Source organism: Hemibagrus wyckioides, linkage group LG10 (genome assembly GCF_019097595.1).
Source record: "Hemibagrus wyckioides isolate EC202008001 linkage group LG10, SWU_Hwy_1.0, whole genome shotgun sequence".
NCBI lineage: Eukaryota > Metazoa > Chordata > Actinopteri > Siluriformes > Bagridae > Hemibagrus > Hemibagrus wyckioides.
In genome coordinates, this window is record NC_080719.1 from 2,437,027 (window position 1) to 2,462,723 (window position 25,697).

At 40.9% G+C, this 25,697-nt stretch overlaps 1 protein-coding gene across 1 annotated transcript; it reads left to right on the forward strand.

Moving 5' to 3' along the window:
* Positions 1 to 1,075: 1,075 nt before the first annotated feature.
* Positions 1,076 to 25,697, forward strand: ap1g1 (adaptor related protein complex 1 subunit gamma 1). The gene is made up of 23 exons (XM_058400704.1): positions 1,076 to 1,216; positions 11,522 to 11,725; positions 11,814 to 11,938; positions 12,029 to 12,170; positions 12,264 to 12,360; positions 13,502 to 13,578; positions 14,587 to 14,682; positions 15,972 to 16,052; positions 16,151 to 16,249; positions 16,326 to 16,381; positions 16,866 to 16,979; positions 17,081 to 17,221; positions 17,791 to 17,845; positions 19,003 to 19,125; positions 19,229 to 19,318; positions 19,893 to 20,017; positions 20,105 to 20,209; positions 20,356 to 20,494; positions 21,491 to 21,614; positions 21,721 to 21,822; positions 21,908 to 22,068; positions 22,154 to 22,252; positions 23,208 to 25,697. The coding sequence occupies exons 2-23, from the start codon at positions 11,525 to 11,527 to the stop codon at positions 23,307 to 23,309; spliced, it is 2,454 nt and encodes an 817-aa protein (XP_058256687.1). The 5' UTR covers positions 1,076 to 1,216; positions 11,522 to 11,524; the 3' UTR covers positions 23,310 to 25,697.

Sequence of the window (25,697 nt, forward strand, 5' to 3'; positions counted from 1 at the left end):
ACATATTTACATATAAGCGGAAATCTGTATTATGTTTCATTTCTTTTCACACTATTTTGTCTTTCCTTCATTCTTTCGTATCCGTAATTGACGTATATCGTACATATCGACGGTCCTTCTCACTTGTAAACCTTATTTTATTTACAGTCATCAATCTTTGTTACAAGAATCTCAAAATACATTTCCTTTCATTGATATAACTTCACATTTTCTACATTTTCTGTGCACTATTTTGTTTTGATATTTCTCTGCACCGTTTTAGAGAAGTGTGTGAGAGTTGCTATTTAAGTATAGTTTGTTATAATGGTTTATTGTATGGGTCATTTGGACCAGAACCGAATTGTTTAAGCATTTTAACTGATAAAAGAATTGCGATCGAAATGTAAACGAGCTCGAGTGGGCGTGGCCAAGAAATCAGTACCAGAAACCGGATTCGAGATTACGCAAGATGATGCGATTCATGCACAGAGCGCAATTTATTTATTTATTTATGACTCGATTCGGTTAGTTATCGGTTTTTGTATAGATGCTGCAGTTGTATTCGTTCTATCCAAGCACGAAAAAATGAAGATAATCCATGATTCGGATCCTAAAACTCACCTTTCATGACTCTCTAAAGAAGTGCCATAACATGACAGGGTGACGTCATCACTGCCTGCCACGAGGTGAGGTGCAGACCGGAGCACAGCCCGCGAGAGGCGATAGAGCCTTCCGCCGTATGGACACGTAGCGGAATGTTATAAATGCAGCAACGTTGCGAAAAATGTGATTTATTTTGAATGATGAATGTCTTTTATCGATGACGCAAACCTGTATAAAATAAAACACTGCGTGGATGTATACTGCGGTGATTATGATGAGGTTTATAAGTGTTTAAAAGAAGAATAGAGTTATTATGCACGAGACAGGTGGCTGTCGGAGCTTGTTAGTTTATCATGAAGAGATTTCTTCCGTCATAAAACTTTATTTTTCTGGTGTTGTGGGAAATAATATTTATATATAGTTAAAAACACTTTAAAAAAAATAAAATAAATAAAATTCACTTTAATGCGTTGTCAAGTCAAATCAGTTGAAGTTTAACAGTGACTGTAACCTTCCGCGCACGGCAAGAAGTGCTGAGGCTAGGGCCGCCGCCATTTTGAATGTCTGGGTCCCTTCCTTCCTCCGTCGCACATAGAGAGAAGATTCCGGTTGTTTTCTGGTGTCGTTACGGCTGGTGAGTACTGGATATCCGAATAAAAGCAGGGATAAACCACATATCTCGCGACGGCGCCGGGTTCGGGGCGCTGAAACGATACGAAACGACTGCTGTTAAAAAAAATTGAAGCTGCATTAAAGGGGGTCGGGAAGTGAAGCAGGCTAAGCTACCTAGGTCGTTAGCTAGGTATGCTAGCGGTAGTTAGCAAGCTAGCTTATCTTAGCCTAGCTTAGCATAGCATAGCATAGCATAGCATAGCAATGATCTGCATAGCGAATCCTGTGCTGTCATTCAGACTCTGGTTAGGAGGCTAAGCTCGTTTTATTAGCGCTAGGCTGCGTAGAATGGGCTTTACTAGCCTCCTAGCATAGACAGAGATATAGATAGACTCCTTTTGGAGATAATCCAGGCGTGTCCGTGTATGCAAACACAACACATGATGCTAATAATATTAATAATAATACCTTCATTCATTTGACTAGGGCATGGTGTTAAGGTGATTGTTTTTGTGTGTTTAGCTTGTTTTAATTCTGAGTTAAATCCTAGCAAAGGCCTGCTTGATGTCTATTGCTCAAGAGCTAAAGGGAGAAAACGCAGCCGAGAGTTAGCTTAGCCGTCTTCATCAGTTCAGGTCTCTGCACCAAAAACAACTCCAACTCCAAGAAGTGATTTTTAAAAAAATGATCTTTAAATAAAAAAAAGAACGGATATAGGCTTTTATTATGAGTAGATGGATCTCAGTATGAGCTTTAAAACTGATGTTAAGTTATGGTCTTGTTTATCTGTGTGTATTATTATTATTATTATTATTATTATTATTAGTGCTTTCAACATTAAATATTATCTCATACAGAGAAAAATAAAACATGTCAGAAGACAAAATGTTTATTTTAATTTTCTTTATACAGAAAAAAATAGCACCAGACAGAGAGGAAGCTGGTTTGTTATCACAAGTCTTTTTTTTTTCTTTTTTAAATAAATAAATGGTGATCAGGTTACTACACACACACACACACACACACACACCAGGTATCAGGAGGATCAGCGAACAGGGTTTAAAAAAAAAAGGAAGTGTGTGTTAAATTAATGGGAAATGTAAATCTATAAAATTCACAGTAACCATCGTGCTTTTTCAGCACAGATCAATGATTTATCTTGGACCGAAATCCTGACTTGAAACTTCATCGGTCAGTCTGTTTCTGCTTTGGTTTGACCCTTTCCTACATTACCCACAATGCCGTTCAGAATATGCCGACTTGCTATTCATTTCCTACCTGATGCGAATGATGCGGCGGCACTTTAGTGTCGTCGGTGTGTGTTTCGGTTGTCTCGCTTTCACATTTGATGGCAATTAATACCGCCTGTCGTCGTGTCGGTCACTAACAAGCCGTCGTCCGATAGCTGCGCTGCATTCTGGGATCTTGGGTCCAGGGTTTGCTCCAACACCTTGTGAAGAGTGAGCAAGAAAAGGTGTTTGTTTTTGCTTACCGTGAGACCTGATCGTTATTGTGTATGTTCAAGAATATTGAAAATGTTTTTGTTTTATTAAATGGTATAATAACAGTTTTATTAACAATAACATGATGTTAGAGAAACACAAACACTAGAATAGGAAGAGACAGGAGTCAGGTCTGGAATTAGCAGAGCTGAAGATGTTGAGGTTCTCTTTGGGAGTGACAGGAAGGTTGGACAGTATTAGCAACGAGTACATCAGAGGGACAGCTCATGTTGGACATTTGGGGGACAAAGTTAGGGAGGCCAGATTAAGATGGTTCAGAGGAGGGAGAGTGAGTATATCGGTAGGAGAATGTTGGACATGGAGCTGCCAGGCAGGAGAGAAAGAGGAAGGCCAAAGAGGAGGAATATGGATGGAATAAATGAGGATATGAAGCTAGTGGGTGCAAGTGTTGAGGATGCAGAAGATAGGGATAAGTGGAGAGAGATGATTCACTGTGGCCACCCCTCAAGGGAAAAGCTGGAAGAAGAAGACGAGAGAAACACACAAATGCTTATAGAAATCAGTAAGAAACATATTAGCACCAGAATGACTAGCCACATCAGACATATTTGAATATAAGCAGCGTTTGAGGCTTTAATGCGTTGGTGGGTTTTTTTTTTTTTCTGAGCCTTGATATATAAAACCCTTTCAGTTTCTGGTCATGTGGTAAATACTTGTGTGTGTGATCCTGTTACCCTTGGCATTGTGGAAGTAGAAATGAATGACAGGAAGTCATTACAGCTCAAGTTTATTCTCTGAGAACTTGCACTTTCTTTTAATTTCATTCTTTGATGTGAATTAAAGCCGCAAATGCACTTTATTAGCACTTTACCGCTACCCATGATCCTTCACTGTATCGTCGCCATTACCAATGCCATGCGGGTCTACCAAGCCAAAAGTAATTAACATTCAGACAGTTGCTCGATCATCAGATGTCACAGCGTGTTGCATGCAAAGGGAAGCTGTTAGAATAGAGTAGAATTGAATTACAATATGGAGCCCTAGAGAAACCGCGAGTAGCTGTTGGGGGGGAAAATGTGAGCAGGGATTGGTCATCTGGGACGATGATCAGTTATTGGTCAAAGGGAAATATGGTGATAAGGTTTGGGGAAAGATGACGATGGTGCTTCCTGATTCAGTGATGAAACAGATGATTTTTGGGAACAAAGGTGATGAGTAAGTGGTTGTGGGAACGATGCTGGTCAGTGATTGGTGGTAGAGAAAAAAATGCTGGACAGCGATTGGTGGTAGTAAGAAGAAACATCCAGGATTGTTGAGGTCAGAAAGTCATTATGAGAAATTCTAGGTTGCTGACTTGTTCATCACATGTATAGAATTTGTTTTGCTTGACATGCATTGTGAGTGGGTATGTGTAGGTGGAGCTATAAATGATGCAGAGCTTTTGATTGGATAATCCTTTGCACACAGTCGTCCTGATGGTGTCTGACCGGAGCTGCTCCACCCACACAAAAATCTTATGAGGTGTTAAGTGTGCCTGGTGTCCCCCAGAGTTTCTCATTCATCCCAAACATGTTTTTCGTGACACTTTTATGAGGCAGCATCATGATTTAAAAACCCAATTCTTACTTTTGGATTTTATTTTAAATTATTTCCTATAACTTTGCAGCTTTTTAAACTCCTTCATCTGCTACTGAGGGCAAGAAGGACGTTTGTGATTCAGCTACAGAGCTTATAGTTATGTTTACACTCGAACTCTTACCCATTTTGAAGTAGGATTAAAGTATTGGCACCCTTACCTGTGCATGAGCGCTCTTCAGTGAAACTTTGCTCCTGTTTATTGTCATTTGACTTAAAAAAAAAAAAAAAAAAATCTTTTCATGCTGAAGAGTCCACTCCCAGACAAACACACCACACCTTTATTTGAATTTTGAGCAGGGGTAGATGTGTGATTGGCACTCGGCTACGGTTCGGATATGCCGAAGGATGGAGCAGCGTTAATCTCGGTGACAAGCCTTTAAAACAACACTCTTGTGATTTTTGCATGAGTGTTAAAGCTGAAGAAAAGTCTACATGCTCAGTTCCAGGCTGTCGGAATCGCGGATCGGTGCTCCGGGTACTCCGAGCTCTGATGTCGGTGTGGTACTGAAAATGGAGGAGTGGTGTAGAGGAAGCAGGGTTGTTGCGTGTGGTGTATAAACACAGCGTTCGCTGCAGCGTAGTGTATATTTGCATGTCTGCTCCAGGCGAACGCGTGCCTACAATATTTTTTTTTTTTTGCTTCTTAATCAGAAAGGCCTTTGTTACACTGAATGCACAGAAGATCTGAAAAGTCAGTTCTCTTCCTACGTGAATAAAAAAAACAAAACCAAAATATCGCGTGCACCATGGAGCAAACCAACTTTCCACAATGCAGAACGCCACGTTTCTGATTAATGACCTCTCTCCTGTTGCTATGTCAGAAAGCCAGGAAGGAACTATCCTCCTTTTACAGATGAAAAGGAACACCACTCAGATTATCTCATGAGTCAGGTGCCGTGATGTCACCATAAACATAGGCGTGGCTTATTGGACTGGAATTTGTCATGATCCTTACGGTACGAAGAATTCAAGGCTGTGTCCCAAACTGGATAATAAGCGAGGATTAATTAGTAGAAATGACATCACTGGTGTACTGAAGATCTATTTCATGTAGTTAGCTGCAGATGGGTGTGTTACTACCTGATTCATGTGTCCTCTTTGTCTAGTCCATGTGTTCTGGCAAAGTCACCACCTGTTAGTGTCTATCTGTATATCATGAGTTGCTAGCTGAATCATTTTACAACTAGGCAAAGATGGAAATTCCACAGAGTAAGCAAATTTTAACCTACTGTTTTTGTCAGTCTTAAAGTTTTATAGTATATTTTAGTCTCGAAGACTGGCTGCAGCTCGCCTGCCTATCACTCTGTATCTCGACTTCTTTCATGCTTAACGTTTATGATTGACGCATCAGAGCGGACGTGTGACGCAGACGTACAAATTTCCTTCATACTCTGGGTGATGGAGCAAAATGTAGGACAATCAGATGCACTCTAGCTTCAGCAGGAGGTTGAAGAAGAAGATTGACAGCCAATCAGGAGCAAGATTGTGAGAGTAAACAAAACAGAAGATCTGCTAGATACACCTTCCCTAAAAAGATATATTTATTTATTTATTTTCCTCCGACTCGACCGATCCCAGTGCTTGCTTTTAGGGCTTACAGATTCGTGATTAGTTGCAACATGATGCAAAAAGTTCTTTAAGAAGGCGAGACGTGTCGAGTGAAATTAGACGTGTGCTTCCTCTTTAGCTGTAATTTGATCACGTTGCTGTCTCCACAGACTTCCTCGCTGCTAAATTGGACAGTACAGAACGTGTTTCCAGGATCCCTCGGGACTCTCGTTCCCCCCCTCCGTCACCAGGTTGCTAGGATCATCCTCCCTGCTACCAGGCCTTTAATCCTACAGAGGCACGAAGGAGGAACTGAGCTCAGACAAACGAACGTTAGAGATGTGATGTGCTGTTGGGTGTTGTTCAGGAGGGGATTGTAGTGTAAATTCCTAACCTTCGTGGGTTGAATGAATTACCAACTATGATGACTGATAGTTCTGTTTCAGCAGCCGCTCCCGATGACCCCCAAATGCAGCAGAAGCCACAAATGTGCTCCGAGTGTTAATCTGACCTTCACGAGGACATCCTGCTGCGCTCCAGTATAAATTTGTGCCTCCTGTCGTCACCCAAATCCGCCTTTTGTGTTATTTTGACCTGCCGCACTTTAATAAAAAATAAAAAAAAAACTAATTTAATTCGGATTTATTAGTTGTGAGTCCTCATGAGTCCACATGCCCTGCAGTGTTATACTAAACGTTCCTATGGCGTTTTTATTTTATTAAACGTTCAGAGAAAGTCACTTGGTAGATTAGACCCATGGGGGAGTGGCACTTTGAGTCACTGGCTCACGTCTCATGTCTTGGTAGTAAATGTTAAGTGGTTTCTAAGCAACACATTCGGATCATGAACCAGATTCTCTCTCTCTCTCTCTCTCTCTCTCTCGTCTGATGGATGAAGAAAACCAGACTTCTCGGGAACAGACTCGATCAGTAACCTGAATTCTTTGTAGTCAGATCTTGTTTGTGTCCTGACCTGCATATTAAACAGCATGTTAATTTTCCATGTAATATTTTACCTTTGAGGAGATGATTCTTTGGCGATTAGGAAGCTTCTCCCAGAAGTGTTATTATTTCGGAGGATTTTTAAGATTTTTAAGGAAACCGGGGGGAAAAGTTAAAAAGAAACTTGTCAGTATGTGGAACTTTGACCTTCTTGAAATATTAGGAGCGTACTTTCGACTTGCTTCGGTGGTCTGATACGTCGTGTGCACCATCAGGCGTTCATGCTGAGAAGCATTTATTTTATTGATGTTTATTGATTTGACTATAACCGTGTTTAGTGTATTTATTTGGTATTGTATACATGGTGTTCTATTTCTGATTAAATCGGATTAATTCAGCATTTTAAACCAGTTGCCTGTTTGTTGCTTGGACTCCACTGTTCTTGTCAATCGTACCATCGTATTAGAATTTTGTTTCTAAGCCGTTGAAAACTGCTCCTGGTGCAGGAATCATTTTTTATGTATTTCTTATGTATTCAATTAGTTTTTAATGATCCATGTACTTCAAGTTAGCTAGAATGATTACTTTATGGCCGTAAATAAAACAGTTCCGTGTTGTAATGTTGTGGGTTTCTCAGTGGTGAAACCAGAGAAATGTTCATCTGAAGGTTGCCATCTTGAATCCTGAACCACGGAAACACTGCAGTCCTGTGTGGAAGTGGTTTTCTATCTCTCTCTGTTTCTCTCTCTTTTTCTCTCTCTCTTTTTCTGTCTGTCTCTGTCTCTCTCTCTCTCTCTCTGACTCATATCAGTCACTAGCCAATCGTATGTCTGTAAGCTCATGTATGCGTAAGAGGGCAGATAACGCTTTATTCTGAATGTATTACTGCAGCATGCAGTAAAAGAGGTTTATTTTGCTGGATTCATGGTTCTCATAGGAAGAAGCAGGACAAGACTTGATTAAGAAAAAAAAACTGGAGTGTAAAATTGGTTTGCCATTTAGAGGGAAATATATGTAAATCTGTGAAAATTCATTCTTTACTCATCTAATGTGTCAAGTCCTCTAGCTTGTATCTGGACAAATGAGCTTCCTTCATTACGGTAATTTTATAAACATTTCAGTTTCGATCTCGATCCAAAAAGCATTAACCCACTTCCTGTCATCGCTTGTGGAGTCAGCTGAGGAATGAAGAGTCACTCTCGACCTTCTAACAGAATCCATTACCCCTCTCTGTTGCGTTTTGTCTGCAAAGTGAGGACGTCTTGATGCTCTGGGTGACGCGTGAAGTAGGAGAAAGTGGCCGATTTGCATCAAAGCCAGTTTTTCTTTGCAGCGTCCATTTAGCCACGCTCTTTTCAGCTGTTTCTGGCTGAGAGGAAACACGATGCTGAAAATGTCTTTATTCAGCAAGTAATCACAGTAGTTTCCATCTCTGGCTGTAGCAGCTTAATTAGGTGCTGTGTGCTTGGAGAAAGAGCAGCGTTTATCTCTGACAGCAAGCCATAAAAAGCTGCAGTGGACGTAGGCTGGAGGAATAAACTTCTGGAATCGTGTGACCGGCTCAATTAATGCGCATTTTTTCTCACCCAGGCTTTTGGCGTAATAAACAACGGTCTCAGTGCTCCAAGATTGTCAGCCTAAATCTCATCCTACGACGAAGTTCACTGGTAATGGTTTTAAAAATATTCGGAAATTATACATAAACTTAAATTGGTAGCTTATAAGAGCTTGCATGCCTGGATCAGAGCTCTGTGGAAGAGTGTCGGATCACAAGGTTGATGATGGTCTCCATGGTAAATTGCTGACCCATGCTAGCGACAGCCATGATGGTGTGATGATGATGATCCACAGTGAATTCAAGTGAAGCTCAGAGCTTGGAATTCCAACCTTCAGACTAGGAAGAAAAAAAACCCCCGAAATGACCGAAATTCCTACTCGGAATGTGAGGACGCTTTTCTCAACCCTAGAATTCGTGATATGACCATGTCAAAATGGCTGCCCAGACTGTCTGGATCACTTCATGAGTTTAAATGAGTTGGTTAACTCTAGCATAATGTCCATACATTTACAGGTTTAGAAAACAAATGCGGTGTAAAGTTAATAATTGTTTTAGCTAGCTAGCTTTTTATTAACATCGCTCAAGCTTCCTTAGAGCCACCATTTTGTAGTTCAGAAGATGCACATTTCTCACTAGTTTCGAGCAAGTGTGACATTGCAACAGTGAAGGAGAAAAAGCCTTTACATGCACATGAATGTACTATGGAGTTGTCCCACACTGTGCTTCAACTCTTCTGGGAAGGCTTTCCACAAGGTTTAGGAGTGTGTTTATGGGAATTTTTGACCATTTCTCTAGACGCGCATTTGTGAGGTCAGGCACTGATGTTGGACGAGAAGGTCTGGCTTGCAGTCTCCGCTCTAATTCATCCCAAAGGTGTTCTATATAGTTAAGGTGCAGGTCAGTCAAGTTCCTCCACACCAAACTCACTCATCCATGTCTTTATGGACCTTGCTTTGTGCACTGGTGTGCAGTCATGTTGGAACAGGAAGCAGTCATCCCCAAACTGTTTACGCAAAGTTGGGAGCATGAAATTGTCCAAAATGTCTTGGTATGAAGCTGAAGCATTGATTTCCTTTCACTGGAACTAAGGGGTCGAGCCCAAACCCTGAAAAACAACACTTGAGGGGTGTCCTAAAAGGTTTGGCAATATAGCGAATGGGTTCATATTCATGCATTATCACTCCATCTATTTAAAGAAAGCCTGTGAAAACCAACTTCATGACAACTTTGTTCAGACTTTCTTTCTTTACTAGGTTTTATTCCTAGTTATTCAGGAGTTTTAATAAATAATTTGTGGAACTGTGAAGTTAGGAGCCCAAAAACATGACATGTCACTTTTACAGCGAAAACTGGTACAGCGAGTCATTTCCTCTGAGTCAGTGGCGTGTCGAACACGTTCCTGTTTCTTTCTTTGCGGCAGTGCAGTTATATAACGCAAACTCTAATACGCTGATTCTCGGCATGTTCTTTTTTTCTTCTCTGAACTTGTTTAGCATCCTCTACAGCGTCCTAGCATCCCTGCTTTATCTATCTTTAGACCGGGTACAAAGCTCTGAGAGTTTTATCCTCAGCCTCCCTTGTTTATTCTGCTGCCTGACGTCGAGGCGCTCTGTGTGCAGGAGGTTCATAGCATGTAGAAGCAGGTCACCGATGTTACCCAGCCTACCAGCCGAGCGTAGAATGTAATCTTAGCGCTACGCGAGCGCTCCTTTAATTATTAATCAGACTCCAGCGCACTGAAACCTTAGCGCTCGCCTCTGAAGGCTCGCGAAGAAGGAATGGAATTTCACATGCAGATTCTCCGTCATATGTTAATCGAGTTAATAAACAACAATGTATTTTCTGTAAGAAATTTTTCATATTGTCAGATATACTGTGTGTGTGATATTAATAATCCATTTTCATGCATCCTGAGTCTATCTTGAGCCACAACCCCACCCCTTCTCTCTCTCTCTTCACACTCTTCTGTTGCTCAACACCTCAGCTTCCTGTATACACTTTATAACGTCTCCATCTGCTTAAACATCATGAAGAAGGAGCTAGAGCAGTGCACCAGATGCAGAAGCTCACAAATCTTTCACTCTAACTATAAAACCGTTCAGTTGAAAGAAAAGTGACAATTGTGTGTTTATTTGCTTTCATTTGGTTTCCCGTACATTGGTATGGAACGAGAAACACAGCTCACAAACGCTTAAGGTGTAAGTTTTGTATATCGTGTACGTTTTGTATAGGAGTTTATGGTTCACTAGTGTGAACAAATAAAAAAAAAAAAAAAATAGAAAGAGATCATCTCCGGCTTTACTTGCTCTTATTAAGCTTTCATTGTAGAAAGCCATAATGTATTATTTAAAAAATATATATTTTTTTAGTCATCGATTGACCTCACACCCCTGTGGCTCTGATGACCCAAACAAATTCATACATCACGTGGGTGAGCATGTCGATTCATTTAAGAGGGGGAAAAAAACAATAGAGGAAGTCACCTGTCTCCAGCATTAGTGTTTTTATCAGTTAGTTAAATAAAAGACTCACTATAAGTAAACAACATAAGTTCATTATTAAACTCGTGTAAACTCCACATGCTCTGTGCTGAATGTTAGGAGACTTTAATTAAATTCTTCTGTAGTGAACTCTCTCTGATAAACACGGCACGTCGTTAATAACGCTCTCGTTCGTGTGTAGAAAGCGAAGACGGTCACTGTGTTATCTGTGTTGTGATGCAAGTCAGAGAAAGATGTTTTGTTGCTCTGCTTTGAACACCATGCATTCGGACAACACGTTTAAATTGTCCAGTTTCATAGCCATAGATGATTCCTAATAGCTGAACGATGGCCCTGATTTGGATCAATGAGTAAATAAATCTACAGGAAATAAAATATCCGCTTAAAACAAGTCTTAATGCGCCTCAAAAACACAGCCAGTGTGGATGGAAATATTTCTTTTAATATAGAAATACACATGTTCTTGACGCTTGGAACAATGCAGCTTTTTAAACAAAATCCTCTTGACGTCTTGTTCAGGACCGAGATTCTGGTTTAGACTCCAGTTTAATTTCTGCTGTCTGGATAGAGGTGTGTGTGATTCTTCTGTATAGACTTACTTAGCTGATGTTTCCTTTGTTGTAGCCAGACCTTCGTAATAGAAAGAATGAAATGTTTCTACTCTGTCTTTAATCGCAGAGGATGCCAGCTCCGATCAGACTGCGGGAGCTGATCCGGACCATCCGGACGGCTCGGACCCAGGCCGAGGAGCGAGAGATGATCCAGAAAGAATGCGCGACCATCCGATCGTCCTTCAGAGAAGAAGACAACACTTACCGCTGTAGGAATGTGGCGAAGCTGCTGTACATGCACATGTTGGGTTATCCGGCACATTTCGGGCAGGTAAATGGGGACAAATATGTGCTCACTACGTGTGATGTAACATTATAGTATGCTTGAATATTGCAAACGTTTTTATTTATTTTTGTAGCTGGAATGTCTGAAGCTGATCGCATCACAGAAGTTCACCGACAAGAGAATAGGGTACCTGGGGGCCATGCTGCTGTTGGACGAGAGGCAGGACGTCCATTTACTCATGACAAACTGCATTAAGAAGTAAGCAACAGACAGGAAGTGAAACACAAAAAGCCTCAGCGGCTCTACCACGCATTACTTAATCTCTCTGTGTCCGATTATCTGTTGCAGCGATCTCAATCACAGTACACAATATGTCCAGGGACTGGCCTTGTGCACCCTGGGCTGCATGGGTTCATCAGAAATGTGTCGTGACCTGGCCGGGGAAGTGGAGAAACTACTCAAAACATCAAATTCCTACTTGAGGAAAAAGGTAACATTTAACTGCATCACACTGTCTCAGTCTGACTCCATCGAGATTCTCGTTTTGAACTTGAAAGGAAACGAGACTCTTTTCTCCTTGCAGGCGGCCCTGTGTGCGGTGCACGTCATTCGTAAAGTCCCAGAGTTGATGGAGATGTTTCTGCCGGCGACAAAAAACCTGCTGAGTGAGAAGAACCATGGTGAGGGATGCTTTTCAGCATACGTTCAGGGTTTCTTTAAGGATTATTTACGCACCTAGATGGTTTATAGCACTTGGACTGCTAAATCCCACCTGACATTGGGCATTTTTCTTTGCCTGGTCTGTTTAAAAAAAAAAATAAAAAAATCCAGGTTTTGATACCTTACATTTTTACAGTCTTTAAAAAGCTTCACTATTTTCATCCAAACACAAACTCAGGACCAGATTTCAGTTTTCCAAATAGTTTTCTCTGGAAAATCCAAAGGCTTAAATTTTCTCAGAAGGTCATGGCTTTATATTACATTACATTACATTATATTACATTATATTATATTATATTATAAAATTATATTCTACATATTTTTGTTATTTAACAACAGTCAAATTAAAACCTGCTATTGCACCATTAAAGCCTCAGGCAACAAATATTAACTGTGTAAGTGTGTCAGATGACAGCATGATTGACACCGTTGTCTCTATGGTAACAATGATAGAAAAGGGTGTAGAAATAAATGATCAGTGTGTCCATTGTATTTTATCTATATATTTATTTTCTCCTAAATTTGATGTTCTATATATTACAAAACACACTCTGTTGCTAAAAGTATTGGAACACCTGCCTTTACCTGCACTTGAATGTGGAGTTGTCCCGCCCTTTGCAGCTATAACAGCTTCAACTCTTCTGGGAAGGCTTTCCACAAGGTTTAGGAGTGTGTTTATGGGAATTTTTGACCATTCCTCTAGAAGCACTTTTGTGAGGTCAGGCGCTGATGGACGAGAAGGCCTGGCCTCCGCTCTAATTCATCCCAAAGGTGTTCTGTGGGGTTGAGGTCAGGACTCTGAAGTTCCTCCACACCAAACTCGTTCATCCATGTCTTTATGGACCTTGCTTTGTGCACTGGTGTACAGTCATGTTGGAATAGGAAGGGGTCATCCCCAAACTGTTCACACAATGCTGGGAGCATGAAATTGTCCAAAATGTCTTGGTATGAAGCTGGTCCTTTCACTGGAACTAAGGGGCCGATTCCAACCCCCGAAAAACAACACCTGAATTGAATGATTTGGAGGGGTGTCCCAAAACCTTTGGCAATATAGTGTATATTACAAATGTCTTTTATTTATTATGGTCGTTTGTTTCTCAGGAGTTCTCCACACGTCTGTCGTTTTACTGACTGAAATGTGTGAACGGAGTCCCGACATGCTCACTCACTTCAGAAAGGTATGTCTTCATCTCGTGTTTTAACGAACGACTGGATTGAACATGTCATTTTTTTTATTTTGCGTTACTGATTGTACGATAGCAAAAACAAACAATAAGATGTATTTTTGTAGTCTTGACCTGGCTCGTAGATGCTTCGATGCTTGTTAGTACTTTTTCAGGCGACTGCTTCCTTTTGGAGCTCTTTCTCTCTCTCTCTCTTCTCTCTCTCGGTGTATCTACTGCTCCTCTGCCTCTCCGGCACGACCCACCTCTCATTACTCATGATCGTAACATTTTATTTTTTTAAAGCTCTTCTCTGAAAGTTAAAGCTCTTTTCCAGTTCCCCGCCCTAACATCTACTTCATATTTTTCTGTCATTTGTCTTCGTTACAATTCCTGCATTGTGTTAGAATGAGAAGGTAAGAGGACATTCTGGTTTCATAGCTGGTGCATGCTCTTAAAGAATCTCACTTCACTGTGCTCTCTGTAGACGTAGTGCATTATTATTTTTATTTCTTCTAAGTTGATTGTTTGGTTCTGATCCGTTCTCCATGTTCTTTATGATTTTTGGTTTTGAATGTCATCACAGAGCTGTGTATAATTCGTGGTCCAGTGTTCCACCATTTAGACTAATGAGTAACGGTCATTCATTCCCGTATCTGTCGTTGTGTCCTCCAGAGCACAGATTTTTTAAATAAATAAATAAATAAAGCTTTTACACAAAACTAACACAGGACTGAATATAAATCCACCGCTAATTACACAATCCATCCCGACCAGGTGAGTTCCATAGTTATACAAATTCTGTAATCATGACCGATGCATCCATCCGACCCGCTTCTAACCGAATGTGCTGAGAAAATCAGATTACTCCAAGATGATTTTCACCCTCATTGTGTTGATGGTTGCTCCCCCCCACCCTCTTTACTGTGTTATGTATGATTTATTTACAAATCAGACTCTTTATTGATGGATTTTGTTAGTTTACTATGTTCCCACTGGATGTTGTTTTTTTCCCCTTTCTAGCTGGTTCCTCAACTGGTGCGAATCCTGAAGAACCTGATCATGTCTGGATATTCTCCTGAGCATGATGTGTCCGGCATCAGCGATCCCTTCTTGCAGGTAAGCTCCTCCCCCTTTTCTGTCCTCTATTTCCCTGGGCTTCAACGATTTTAACTCCATCCTACTAAAAAATCCGAGATGCTGTAGGTATCATAGATAATTGATATCGGGTTTGCGGTCGAGGTTGCCAGGTTTGTTTTGATTACACCAGATTGCGTTCATTTCAGAAAAAGCAAGATCTGGGAACTGCCTTTTTTGACTCTCAACATCTTGTTTTAAAGCATATGATTATAATTAAATCTAATCATTTTCTCTGTAAATGCAGAACCGCTTTCTTCCAAAATTAGGGATTATTTACAAATATTTTACAAATACTGCAAATCAGTGCGCTATGGAGAACTTGTGTCCTCGTGTAAAAACCCTTTCAGCTTTCATGTGATAATTTTGATGATAGCTTCAAAACTTATTCTGTGGTTTTTGAGCTTACTAATCTTTCATTTTTTTTTCTTACCACTTTGTTTGCAAACAAATATAATGATGTATTCAGACCAGGCATAACATTATGACCACCTGCCTTAATATTGTGTTGGTCTCCCTTTTGACAATCCTGCACTGTGTATTCTGACCCCTTTCTATCAGAACCAGCATTAACTTCTTCAGCAATTTGAGCAACAGTAGCTCATCTGTTAGATCGGAACACACGGACCAGCCTTCTCTCCCCACGTGCATCAATGAGCCTTGACCGCCCATGACCCTGTTGCTGGTTCACCACTGTTCCTTCCTTGGACCGCTTATGATAGATACTGACCACTGCAGACCGGGAACACCCCACAAGAGCTACAGTTTTGTAGATGCTCTGATCCAGTGGTCTAGCCATCACAATTTGGCCCTTCATCAAACTCGCTTAAATCCTTGCACTTGTCCAACTCTGAGGACAAAATGTTCTAATATATCCCACCCACTAACAGGTGCCATGATGAGGAGATACTCAGTCTTATTCACTTCACCTGGCACTGGTCAAAATGTTATGCCTGGTCTGTGTATGTTGTGCATTGTGATGTGCTAAAACTGATTAAAAAACCTTATTGAAATGGCTAGACAAATGGACTGGCAGATATAAGATTTATATTAAGGTTTGGTGTATTAGCAGAAGTAGAAATTTCCCTGACATCTGTAAAAAAAAAAAAAAAAAAAAAAAAAACCTTTACCATGTTGTAGTGTGATGGTATTTTTAATCGCTTGCAGAAAATATTTATAATATGTAGAGTTGCAAGTCGTGAAGTTTTTAATTGGCCTTTTTGTCTATTTACGAAGCTCATGTTGAACAACTGAAAACACGTGTGTTTCAGGTCCGGATATTGAGGCTACTGAGAATCCTGGGAAAGGGTGATGATGATTCTAGTGAAGCTATGAATGATATTCTTGCACAGGTAAATCACTTCCGTAGACCTGATTTTTTTAAAGTGTTTAAATTTAAAGCGGTAAATGACTTCTAATTTTTATTTATTTATTTATGTTTACCTTGTAGGTTGCAACAAACACAGAGACGAGTAAAAATGTAGGTAACGCAATCTTGTATGAAACTGTTCTGACTATAATGGACATCAAATCAGAGAGTGGATTACGGGTGAGTAGAGTAAACAAATGAGTGTTCCTTTTATGGATTGATTCGAGTATGATGACTATTGTTTTTTGTAATGCAGGTATTAGCTATAAATATTCTGGGACGTTTTCTTCTCAACAACGACAAAAACATCAGGTAGAAATTTTTCCACTTGTGTATGAAGAGAATAATTATGTACCACAATTTTTTAAAAAAATAGTTTCGGTGAAAGATGACTAAAATTTGTACAGGCAGCCGCAGTTAGGGTTGCCAGATTTGAGGTTTTTGCACCAAATTCACCTGGACTGAAGCAAGTGTACGTGTAGAGAGGTTTTTTCAGGCTGGTTTACAAATAGTATTATAGTAAATGGAGTTAAATCTTGCTAATAAAAAGTGTTTATTTTATTTTTTAAGGATTATGTAATGGATAATGTATAAGATAAAGGGGTTTGCAGATGTTGGAATTTAAAAAAATGTTTGCTACACAGAGATCTTGTTTCTCAGGAAAAATTAGGTTTTAGGTGGATATTTTTGGCTGAGACTTGGCAACCCCTCCGACTTATAAAGCACAAAGTTGTGGTTTGCTTTTCTTTTTGTGTTATGTCTTGACGTTATTTTTTTTTTTCCCCCTCCACTTCAGATATGTGGCCCTGACGTCCTTACTGAAAACCGTGCAGACGGATCACAACGCGGTTCAAAGGCATCGGAGTACCATCGTGGACTGTCTGAAAGACTTGGACGTCTCCATCAAAAGGTACTCCAATAAACACACGCTCATTTGCAGTCTCATTATGACCCTATCTCAGAGTAGCTCTGGCTCTGAATGACCTCCTGCCGTTCCGTCCTCCTCCACAGACGTGCCATGGAGCTGAGTTTTGCCCTGGTCAACGGAAATAACATACGAGGGATGATGAAGGAGCTGCTGTATTTCTTGGACTCGTGCGACCCGGAGTTCAAAGCCGACTGCGCGTCGGGGGTCTTCCTGGCTGCTGAGAAGTAAGGATGGGGTTTGTTGTGTCCCTTTTTGAAGAATTTCACGTGTTGAGAAAGTTGATTTTAATACAGGGCTGTACTTTTGAAACATCCACAGAAAAGATACAGTCGTGTCCAAAATTATTGGAACCCCTGGCTAGCCAGTTGCTTGGTTCATGTTTCTTTCTTTTTCTTTAAGGGTGCCTAGACTTTTGGAATCATCTCCGAGTCATCGTCCAAATTATTGGAACCCTTAAATAACCTTTGCTGTAAATGCAAACGTAAAATCCTCCTTTATTTTTTTTTCTTTTATTTTTTTTTAATGCAAATAAGCCTGAAGCTTGAAAGTACAATTTAGCTAATAAATTTATTTTTTAAAGTTGTTTAAATCAGAGGTGCTGCGTGATGATAAAATGAGTGATCCATCGTCAGAGTGTGACGCTGTTGACGCATTTATTTCTGACAGCATGACCTCAAACACTAAAGCAATGGAAAACTACCACGACTTTCAGAGGGGTTTTTTTTATTCCTCCACAATTATGCGCATATATTTAACCTTTATATTTGCTCTTTTTGTTTTTTCCTTCTTCCAGATATGCACCGTCCAAAAGATGGCACATAGACACCATAATGAGGGTGTTAACAACGGTAAATCTCTTTCTCTTTGGTTCTTGTCTGGTGTCATAGGTGGGTAGAACCTGAGCAAGAGCAACATTGGTGAATTTATTCTCTTAGCCCTGTAAAAAGCATCAAATCTAAACGACTGACTCTTGAATTTTCCAATCTGTCTGCCAAATTACATTAATGTAAAGTCTCGTTTAATTTACATGGAGACATTATGAAGAAAAATAAAACATGGCAGAAAATAGCAAAAAATGTTCTTGCTCTTTGGCAAGTGTATACACTATATTGCCAAATCATTGACTTCAGGGGTTGGGCTCGGCCCCTTAGTTCCATTGAAAGGAACTCTTAATGCTTCAACTTCATACCAAGACATTTTGGGCAATTTCATGCTCCCAACTTTATGGGAACAGTTTGGGATGACCCCTTCCTGTTCCAACATGACTGCACACCAGTGCCCAAAGCAAGGTCCATAAACTTGGAGGACCTTGACTGGCCTGCACAGACTCCTGACCTCAACCCCATAGAACACCTTTGGGATGAATTGCGAGCCAGGCCTTCTTGTCCAACATCAGTGCCTGACCTTACAAATGTGCTTCTAGAGGAATGGTCAAAAATTCCCATAAACACACTCCTAAACCTTGTGGAAATCCTGCCTAGAAAAGTTGAAGCTGTTATAGCCGTAAAGGGCGGGATAACTCCATATTACATTCAAAACTTTTGGCGTAATAGTGTACGTAGCTATTAGCTTGATTTGCTCTCATCCTTCGGCATGTGACAATGTTAGCAGTTGCTACATAACATTTGTTACTTGTTGCTCTCTAGTGTGAACACCTACAAAAAAAATCTAAATTAAAGGTACAGTTTGTTTTAAAAGCCTGTGATTATATGGCAGGTCAAGTTCTGATAAGTGTTGCAGTTCACCCTGCAGACAGCAAAGGTTCTAAATATTACATACTGCTCCTTTAAAAAAATTGGTTATTGTTTACTGTATAAAGCTAAAATTTCTAATTGTGTAGCAATTCACATGAGCTGCTGAGTGATGATGCCTTTGAGTGATCCATCGACTGACCACTAGAACTGATGAGTTCGTTAGCTCTGACAGCAGCTCTAATCTGGTTCATGAAAACACCGGAGTTATTTTTATTACCACGGTGTGTAAGGATGTGGTTTGATCGTTGCAGGCGGGGAGTTATGTCCGAGATGACTCCGTCCCGAATCTCATTCAGCTCATCACTAACAGTGTAGAGATGCACGCTTACACCGTGCAGAGACTCTACAAAGCCCTGCTGGACGACATATCACAGGTGAAGCTAATTTATTTTTTAAATCTATGCATTTATTGAGATGATGTCATCTACTAAAACTCCTTTATGCTGAGTAAATATGTTTATTTTCATTCTTCTGCAGCAACCTCTGGTGCAGGTGGCGTCCTGGTGCATAGGAGAGTACGGAGACCTGCTGGTGTCGGGCCAGTGTGAGGAGGAGGAACCCATTCAAGTAAATATTACAGCACTCCATCATTTGGACTTCGCCTGTCAGATTCACTTAAGAACCGCATTTGCAGACGATGCTGCAGATATCTGTGGCTGGGAATCTGAGAGAGTGTAATTGTCTGTTCTCTGGGTTTGAAAGGAGTTAGTCTCCTCTTGAAGCAGGAGGGATTCTCGAGCACCAAATTGGGGGAAAATAAGGTTTAAAGATACAATTGTCTTTTTTTTTTTTTTTTTTTTTTAAACTTCTTGAAAGGTGTGCTTTATGTACAAGTCTTGTGGATTTTCTGATTTAATGTATCCTCTTGACTCTGATGTGGCGTTTGTGAACAATGTGTGTGTACATAAGGTACACAGTGAGTGCATGAATAATGCACAAATTATGAAACAGGCTGCTTGGCATGAAGCTTGTTTTCAGTAGACTGGCAAAGTCAATGTAAAGAATATTCCTTTGGTTTTTTTGTAATTATTTAGCCCTTTGTTTACATCAAGTGCTAAGATTCATCGTTTAGAAAAACACTTGCATGTGGATCTTTGCCTTCAAATGATGAATAACATGCAGAAATTTCTTCTAATTAAAGGTTACAGAAGACGAGGTCTTGGATGTTTTGGAAGGTCTTCTCGTCTCCAACTTGTCCACCCCTGTGACCCGAGGTTACTCTCTGACTGCCATCATGAAGCTGTCCACTCGTTTCAGTGGTGTGAAGTAAGCAAACCTTTTAATGACTAGGGGTTGCTTTCATATATCGTCCATTTTATAATGGTTTTTCTTTTTTGTTTTTTTCCTCTCCAGTCGAATAAAAAAAGTGGTGTCCATATACGGCAGCAGCATAGACGTGGAATTACAGCAGAGAGCTGTGGAGTACAATGCACTTTTCAAGAAATACGATCACATGAGGTAAGAGTTCGGCGATACACACTTTCATAGGCTAGGTGGAGAGTGTGGAGGAAGGAAAATGATCACGATTGATAAGAGAGGATTGGTAACCGATCTCTCTCTCTCTCTGTCTGTCTCCCCCCCCCCCCCTCTCCCCACCCTTTAAGGCCTGCTTTATTAGAGCGAATGCCCATCATGGAGAAAACGGCCACTAACGGCCCGACTGAGATTGTACAGACCAATGGAGAGATGGAACCTTCTGTGTTGGACACGAAGCACCCGCCCAGCATCGCTCAGACAAATCAGGTGGGACGGCTACAGGTGTGGATTCGATTTCCCTATCAGCACAGGGGCTGAAAAGTCACTGCGGTTTTATTTCTCATGTTAATGACAAGACTAGCTGTTCACTCAGGACAAATATATATTTATTTTGTTTTGGGATTCAGGAAGTGCTTTAATATCTTCATGAGGTTTACTTATAGGGGCAGTGGAGGCCCAAGGCTTTGGGTTATTGATCAAAGGATCAACCACTGTTGGGCAATTAAACAAGGCCCTTAACCCTCCCTGCTCTAGGCGCACTGTATCATAGCTGCCCCTGCGCTCTGACCCCAACTGGGATATGAGAAGAAAAGGATTCCATTGTGCTGTAATGTACGTGTGGTGGTGATAAAGGCTTCTTGCCCTCAGTTTTTCTAATACATGCAGTACAAGAATAAAAGCATAGTATATACAAGTTTTTTTCCAGCATGAGCCAACTGCATATTAACGGGGCAGTGGTGGCTCAAGTGGTTAAGGCTCTGGGTTGTTGATCAGAGGATTGGGGTTCAAGCCCCAGCACCACCAAGCTCCACTCCTGGGCAATTGAGCAAGGCCCTGAACCCTCTCTGCTCCAGGGGCGCTGTATCGTAGCTGCCCCTTTGCTCTGACCCCAACTTCCTCAGCTAGGATATACAAAGAATAGAATTCCACTGTGCTGTAATGTATTGTGTGGCGATAATAAAGGCTTCATGTCCCCAATTCTTCTAAAAATCACAGCTGTGTATCCGGGCGGTGCTAAAATTATCTGTAAGGCATTGTTTTTGGTCTGTAAGTTTCTGTGTGTGATCCAGATGGAAATAAAAGCTCAGATGTAAAATTGGAAGTTATCCCAGGATCACTTTTAATTTCATCCGAATAGGATCTTTTAAAGTTAACATCATGATTTTTTTTCTCGGCTTTAATTTAATGGTCCCTGTATTTGTTTGTTTGTTTATTTATTTATTTGTTTATTTATTTATTTTTTATTTCTGTTTTGTGTTGCAGGCAAACGATTTGTTGGATCTCCTCGGAGGTAACGATGTCCCAGTGATCCAAACAGCTCTGCCCACTAAACCCGCCTCAGCTGGTGGAGAGCTGCTCGACCTGCTCGGGGATCTCTCTCTCTCTGGTTGGTCATCACTGTTCTGAAATATATATTTTGACCTCTACTTCGGTCAGTAATGTAACAATAATAATAATAATAATAATAATAATAATCTCTTCTCATTCCATAGGTGGTCCGACCCCTGCCCCTGCTCCTTCTGTGCCCATATCCCAGCCACCGTTCCTCCTGGATGGTCTCTCCTCGCAGCCGCTCTTCAACGACACTGCAGCAGGTGAGCTCGCCAGCATCGTCTGCACGATCCTGCACCGATGCCTTTAAACCAGCGAAACATGTTTAACATGTTTTTTGTTTCGCAGCTATTCCCCCGATGACCGCATACAACAAGAACGGCTTGAAAATCGAGTTCACCTTCGAGAGGTCCAACTTGAACCCTAACATTTCAGTCATCACCATCCACGCCTCCAACTCCACCGAGGCAGACATGGCCGACTTTGTGTTCCAGGCTGCAGTACCAAAGGTCTGTCTCATGACACACTGACATATTTTTATTATTAATATCAGCATTGTGTTTCTCACATAAACATTCTGTTTATTTTTTGTAGACATTCCAGCTGCAGCTCCTCTCCCCCAGCAGTAATATTATCCCAGCACTCAACCAGGGAAGCGTCACACAAGTCATCAGGGTTCTTAACCCACAGAAGGTAAGACCACTATTATAGATTTTATTATATTTGTCTTACTTACCTGCCTGGACTATTATCTACACATTTATCCATCATCTAACTTTATTACTAGAGGATACTGATCATGTACATGGTCATGTCTTTTCTAATGTCTGCATGAATGCGCTTAGCTACACTATATTGCCAAACGTTTTGGGACACCCCTCCAAATCACTGAATTCAGGGGTTGGGCTCAGCCCCTTAGTTCCAGTGAAAGGAACTCTTAATGCTTCAGCTTCGTACCAAGACATTTTGGACAATTTCATGCTCTTAACTTTGTGGGAACAGTTTGGGGATGACCCCTTCCTGTTCCAACATGACTGCACACCAATGACCAAAGCAAGGTCCATAAAGACATGGATGAGTGAGTTTGATGTGGATGAACTTGACTGGCCTGCACAGAATCCTGACCTCAACCCCATAGAACACCTTTGGGATGAATTAGAGCGGAGACTGTGAGCCAGACCTTCTCGTCCAACATCAGTGCCTGACCTCACAAATGTGCTTCTAGAGGAACGGTCAAAAATTCCCATAAACACACTCCTAAACCTTGTGGAAAGCCTTCCCAGAAGAGTTGGAGCTGTTATGGCTGCAAAGGACGGGACAACTCCATATTACATTCATGTGCATGTAAAGGCAGACGTCCCAGTTTTGGCCCAGTTATGTCTTGGTATGAAGCTGAAGCATTAAGAGTTCCTTTCACTGGAACTATGGGGCCGAACCCAACACCTGAAAAACATCTGATTTGGAGGGGTGTCCCAAAACTTTTGGCAATATAGTTTAGCTAACTAACTACCTAGTGCTATCAGGCACTAGATATTTTTCTCAGTATGAAAGTACTTGATTAAAATGTTACACTCCTGCTTTTAGACATTTTAGAAACAGGTCTAAGTCTGAACACACCTCTGACTCCTGATTGCTTTCACAATTACAGCAACAGCTGCGAATGCGCATCAAGCTGACGTACAGCTGCAAAGGCTCTCCCTTTCAAGACATGGCCGAGGTCAACAACTTTCCCCCTCAGTCCTGGCAGTGATCGTGCTGTTCATTCGATCTGTAACACCCGTCACACACACACACACACACACACACACACACGTGCGCGTGCACACACACACATACACACCAACGAACCATGGGAACTGTGAGCTACGGAGCGGCCCTTCCTCATCCCTTACTGACCCCCTGTGACATAAATGCACATCGCTGCCCTGGGGTTGCATGGGAAACGGAGGAATAATCCCAACACACACACACACATATATACACACATGATGGCGTGAAAACCATAATTATGATGACAATGATGAACCCTTTCCCTTTTTGTTTTGTTTGTCTGGCTGTTTTGTTTTTCTGCTTCAAAATTAGCACATCACTTCTTTGACCGGCTCACACACAAGTACTTGGTTTAGTACGTACACACACACTAAGCTGGCCCTGACCCTTGTCTGTACATGGAATATACCACTCTATAGTCACTCTGGAGAGGAGCTTGTTGGAATGAGCGTTTGATTATTTTCTTGATTTTCATGTTTTTAATCTTAGGCTTAATTTTTTAAATGAAAGATTAACAAAAGAAAAAGATTAACGTAAAGCTTTAAGCACCTTTTTTTTGGATTCACGCTGGCATTTCAGAGTCGGTTTATATAAATAACAGAGGCATTTCAGAAAAAGAAGAGCAAGTCGTCAGCTTTACCACTCATCCATAGCACAAAAGCTCGGGTGATTTAATGGCGCACGCTTAACGAACGTTCTCCGTAAAAGTTTTCCTTTGCCGTTCGCTATACTCCTGTTACCATTACACTCTGCACACATTTGTTCGAACTGTGCTATATTTTAATAAATCAGATCGGTAAGGTTCGAGTCTGAGATCAGGTGAAATCAGGGAGGATGGGCGTGTTTACCCTGCGTTCACACACGGAGTGACGTCAGCAAGCCACTTTACGGAGGTCTATGCAAATTAGAAACGGCTCGTTTGCTGAAGCAGCTAATTCGACTGACTTGTGTCGTTCCTCGTGCACGAGGTTCCGTGTTTCTTCATTTTTCTACTTTAGTAGGTTTTGTCAATTAAGTTTCATCTTATCTTGTCGTAAACATCCTCTCACGTAAGGAGGAAGGAAGTAGCGGAGATCGTCCGAGCCTCTGTCGAGTGTACGTAGGGAGTGCTAGCTTTGCTAATCTAAACTGACAGCATAGCTAGCATGAAGCTGAGCACATAATTAAAAAACTTAGCTAGCTTTGAGGTGTTTTCTATAGCTACTACCAATTCTCAGCACTGATGAGGCCACGCCCACAAACGGAAGACACGCCCCACTGTTCTCCTGTTAGTGTGAACGTAGGTTTGTTTAGACAGCGTTCGCAATAGATGCTCTTTTTTTTCCCCTCAAAAAGTCCCCGCGTCTCCTTTACCGTCTCAGCACCGACGTACTGACCGGCGTCGTCGCTGACCGAAAGCAGCCTTTAGTTAAAGATCAGTGCAATACGGAGACCAGTGGAAATTTTTTTTTTTACACTGTATATGTGGTCCATTGTGAATGTAGTTCGATGCACTGAATTTTGTTTTGTTTATTTTTTGGAAGGTGATTTTTTTTTTTGAAGTAGAGGGGGAGAATAACAAAAAAATACCCCCACCCCCGCGCCGCCTGACTTTAAAGCATCGTGCCTTTTTTTGCTATAACAGTTAAAGCCGAACCGATCGATTGGCTGCTTTCTGAATTCGGAGAAACCTTTTATTTCTTTTCCTGGCGGTTTATCCAGGATGTGACGTAGGGTGTGTAAGGGTCTGTGTGTGGTGTGAGGTTCGAGGTGTGAACACCCCCCCCCCCTTGACTCTTTGGTTCAGAAGAACATTGGAAGCAGTAACTCAAATACCTCGTGTTTATCCTGCTTTTCTTTTTCTTTCCTTTTGGAAAAGCGTTGAGATTTATATCGAGAGATCTCCGAGGGGTGGAATAAAAACAAAAAAAATCTCACACACGGATCGATCGACCAGAGTGATTTTTACAAACCCACAAATTCGTCTTTTAGTTCGGTGACCAAATCAGAGCTGTAACTTGTGTGTTTGTTTGAGAGAGAAAAGAAACGGAAAAGAAGTACTAGTCTGCATTGTTACTTGATTATTATTTTGATGTCTTGGGGCTTTTTTCTGTACATATTGAGGGCTTTTAAGATGCATCTATACCTTTTCACCCTTTGTTTTTGTTTTTTTTTTCTTTTTAAACATATTGACCCTTTTCTAATCGAAAAAAAAATCCTACACAGTAATCAGTCTAATTTAATAACTTCCCTGTTTTTGATTGTTTATTCAGATGAAAAAAAATGATGTATTATCTGCTGCCTGTATATTGTATATAACTGTAAAAGATGATGGGAGAAAAGGAAAAAAAATGACAAAAATAAACAATAAACTCCAGTTTGAAGACCA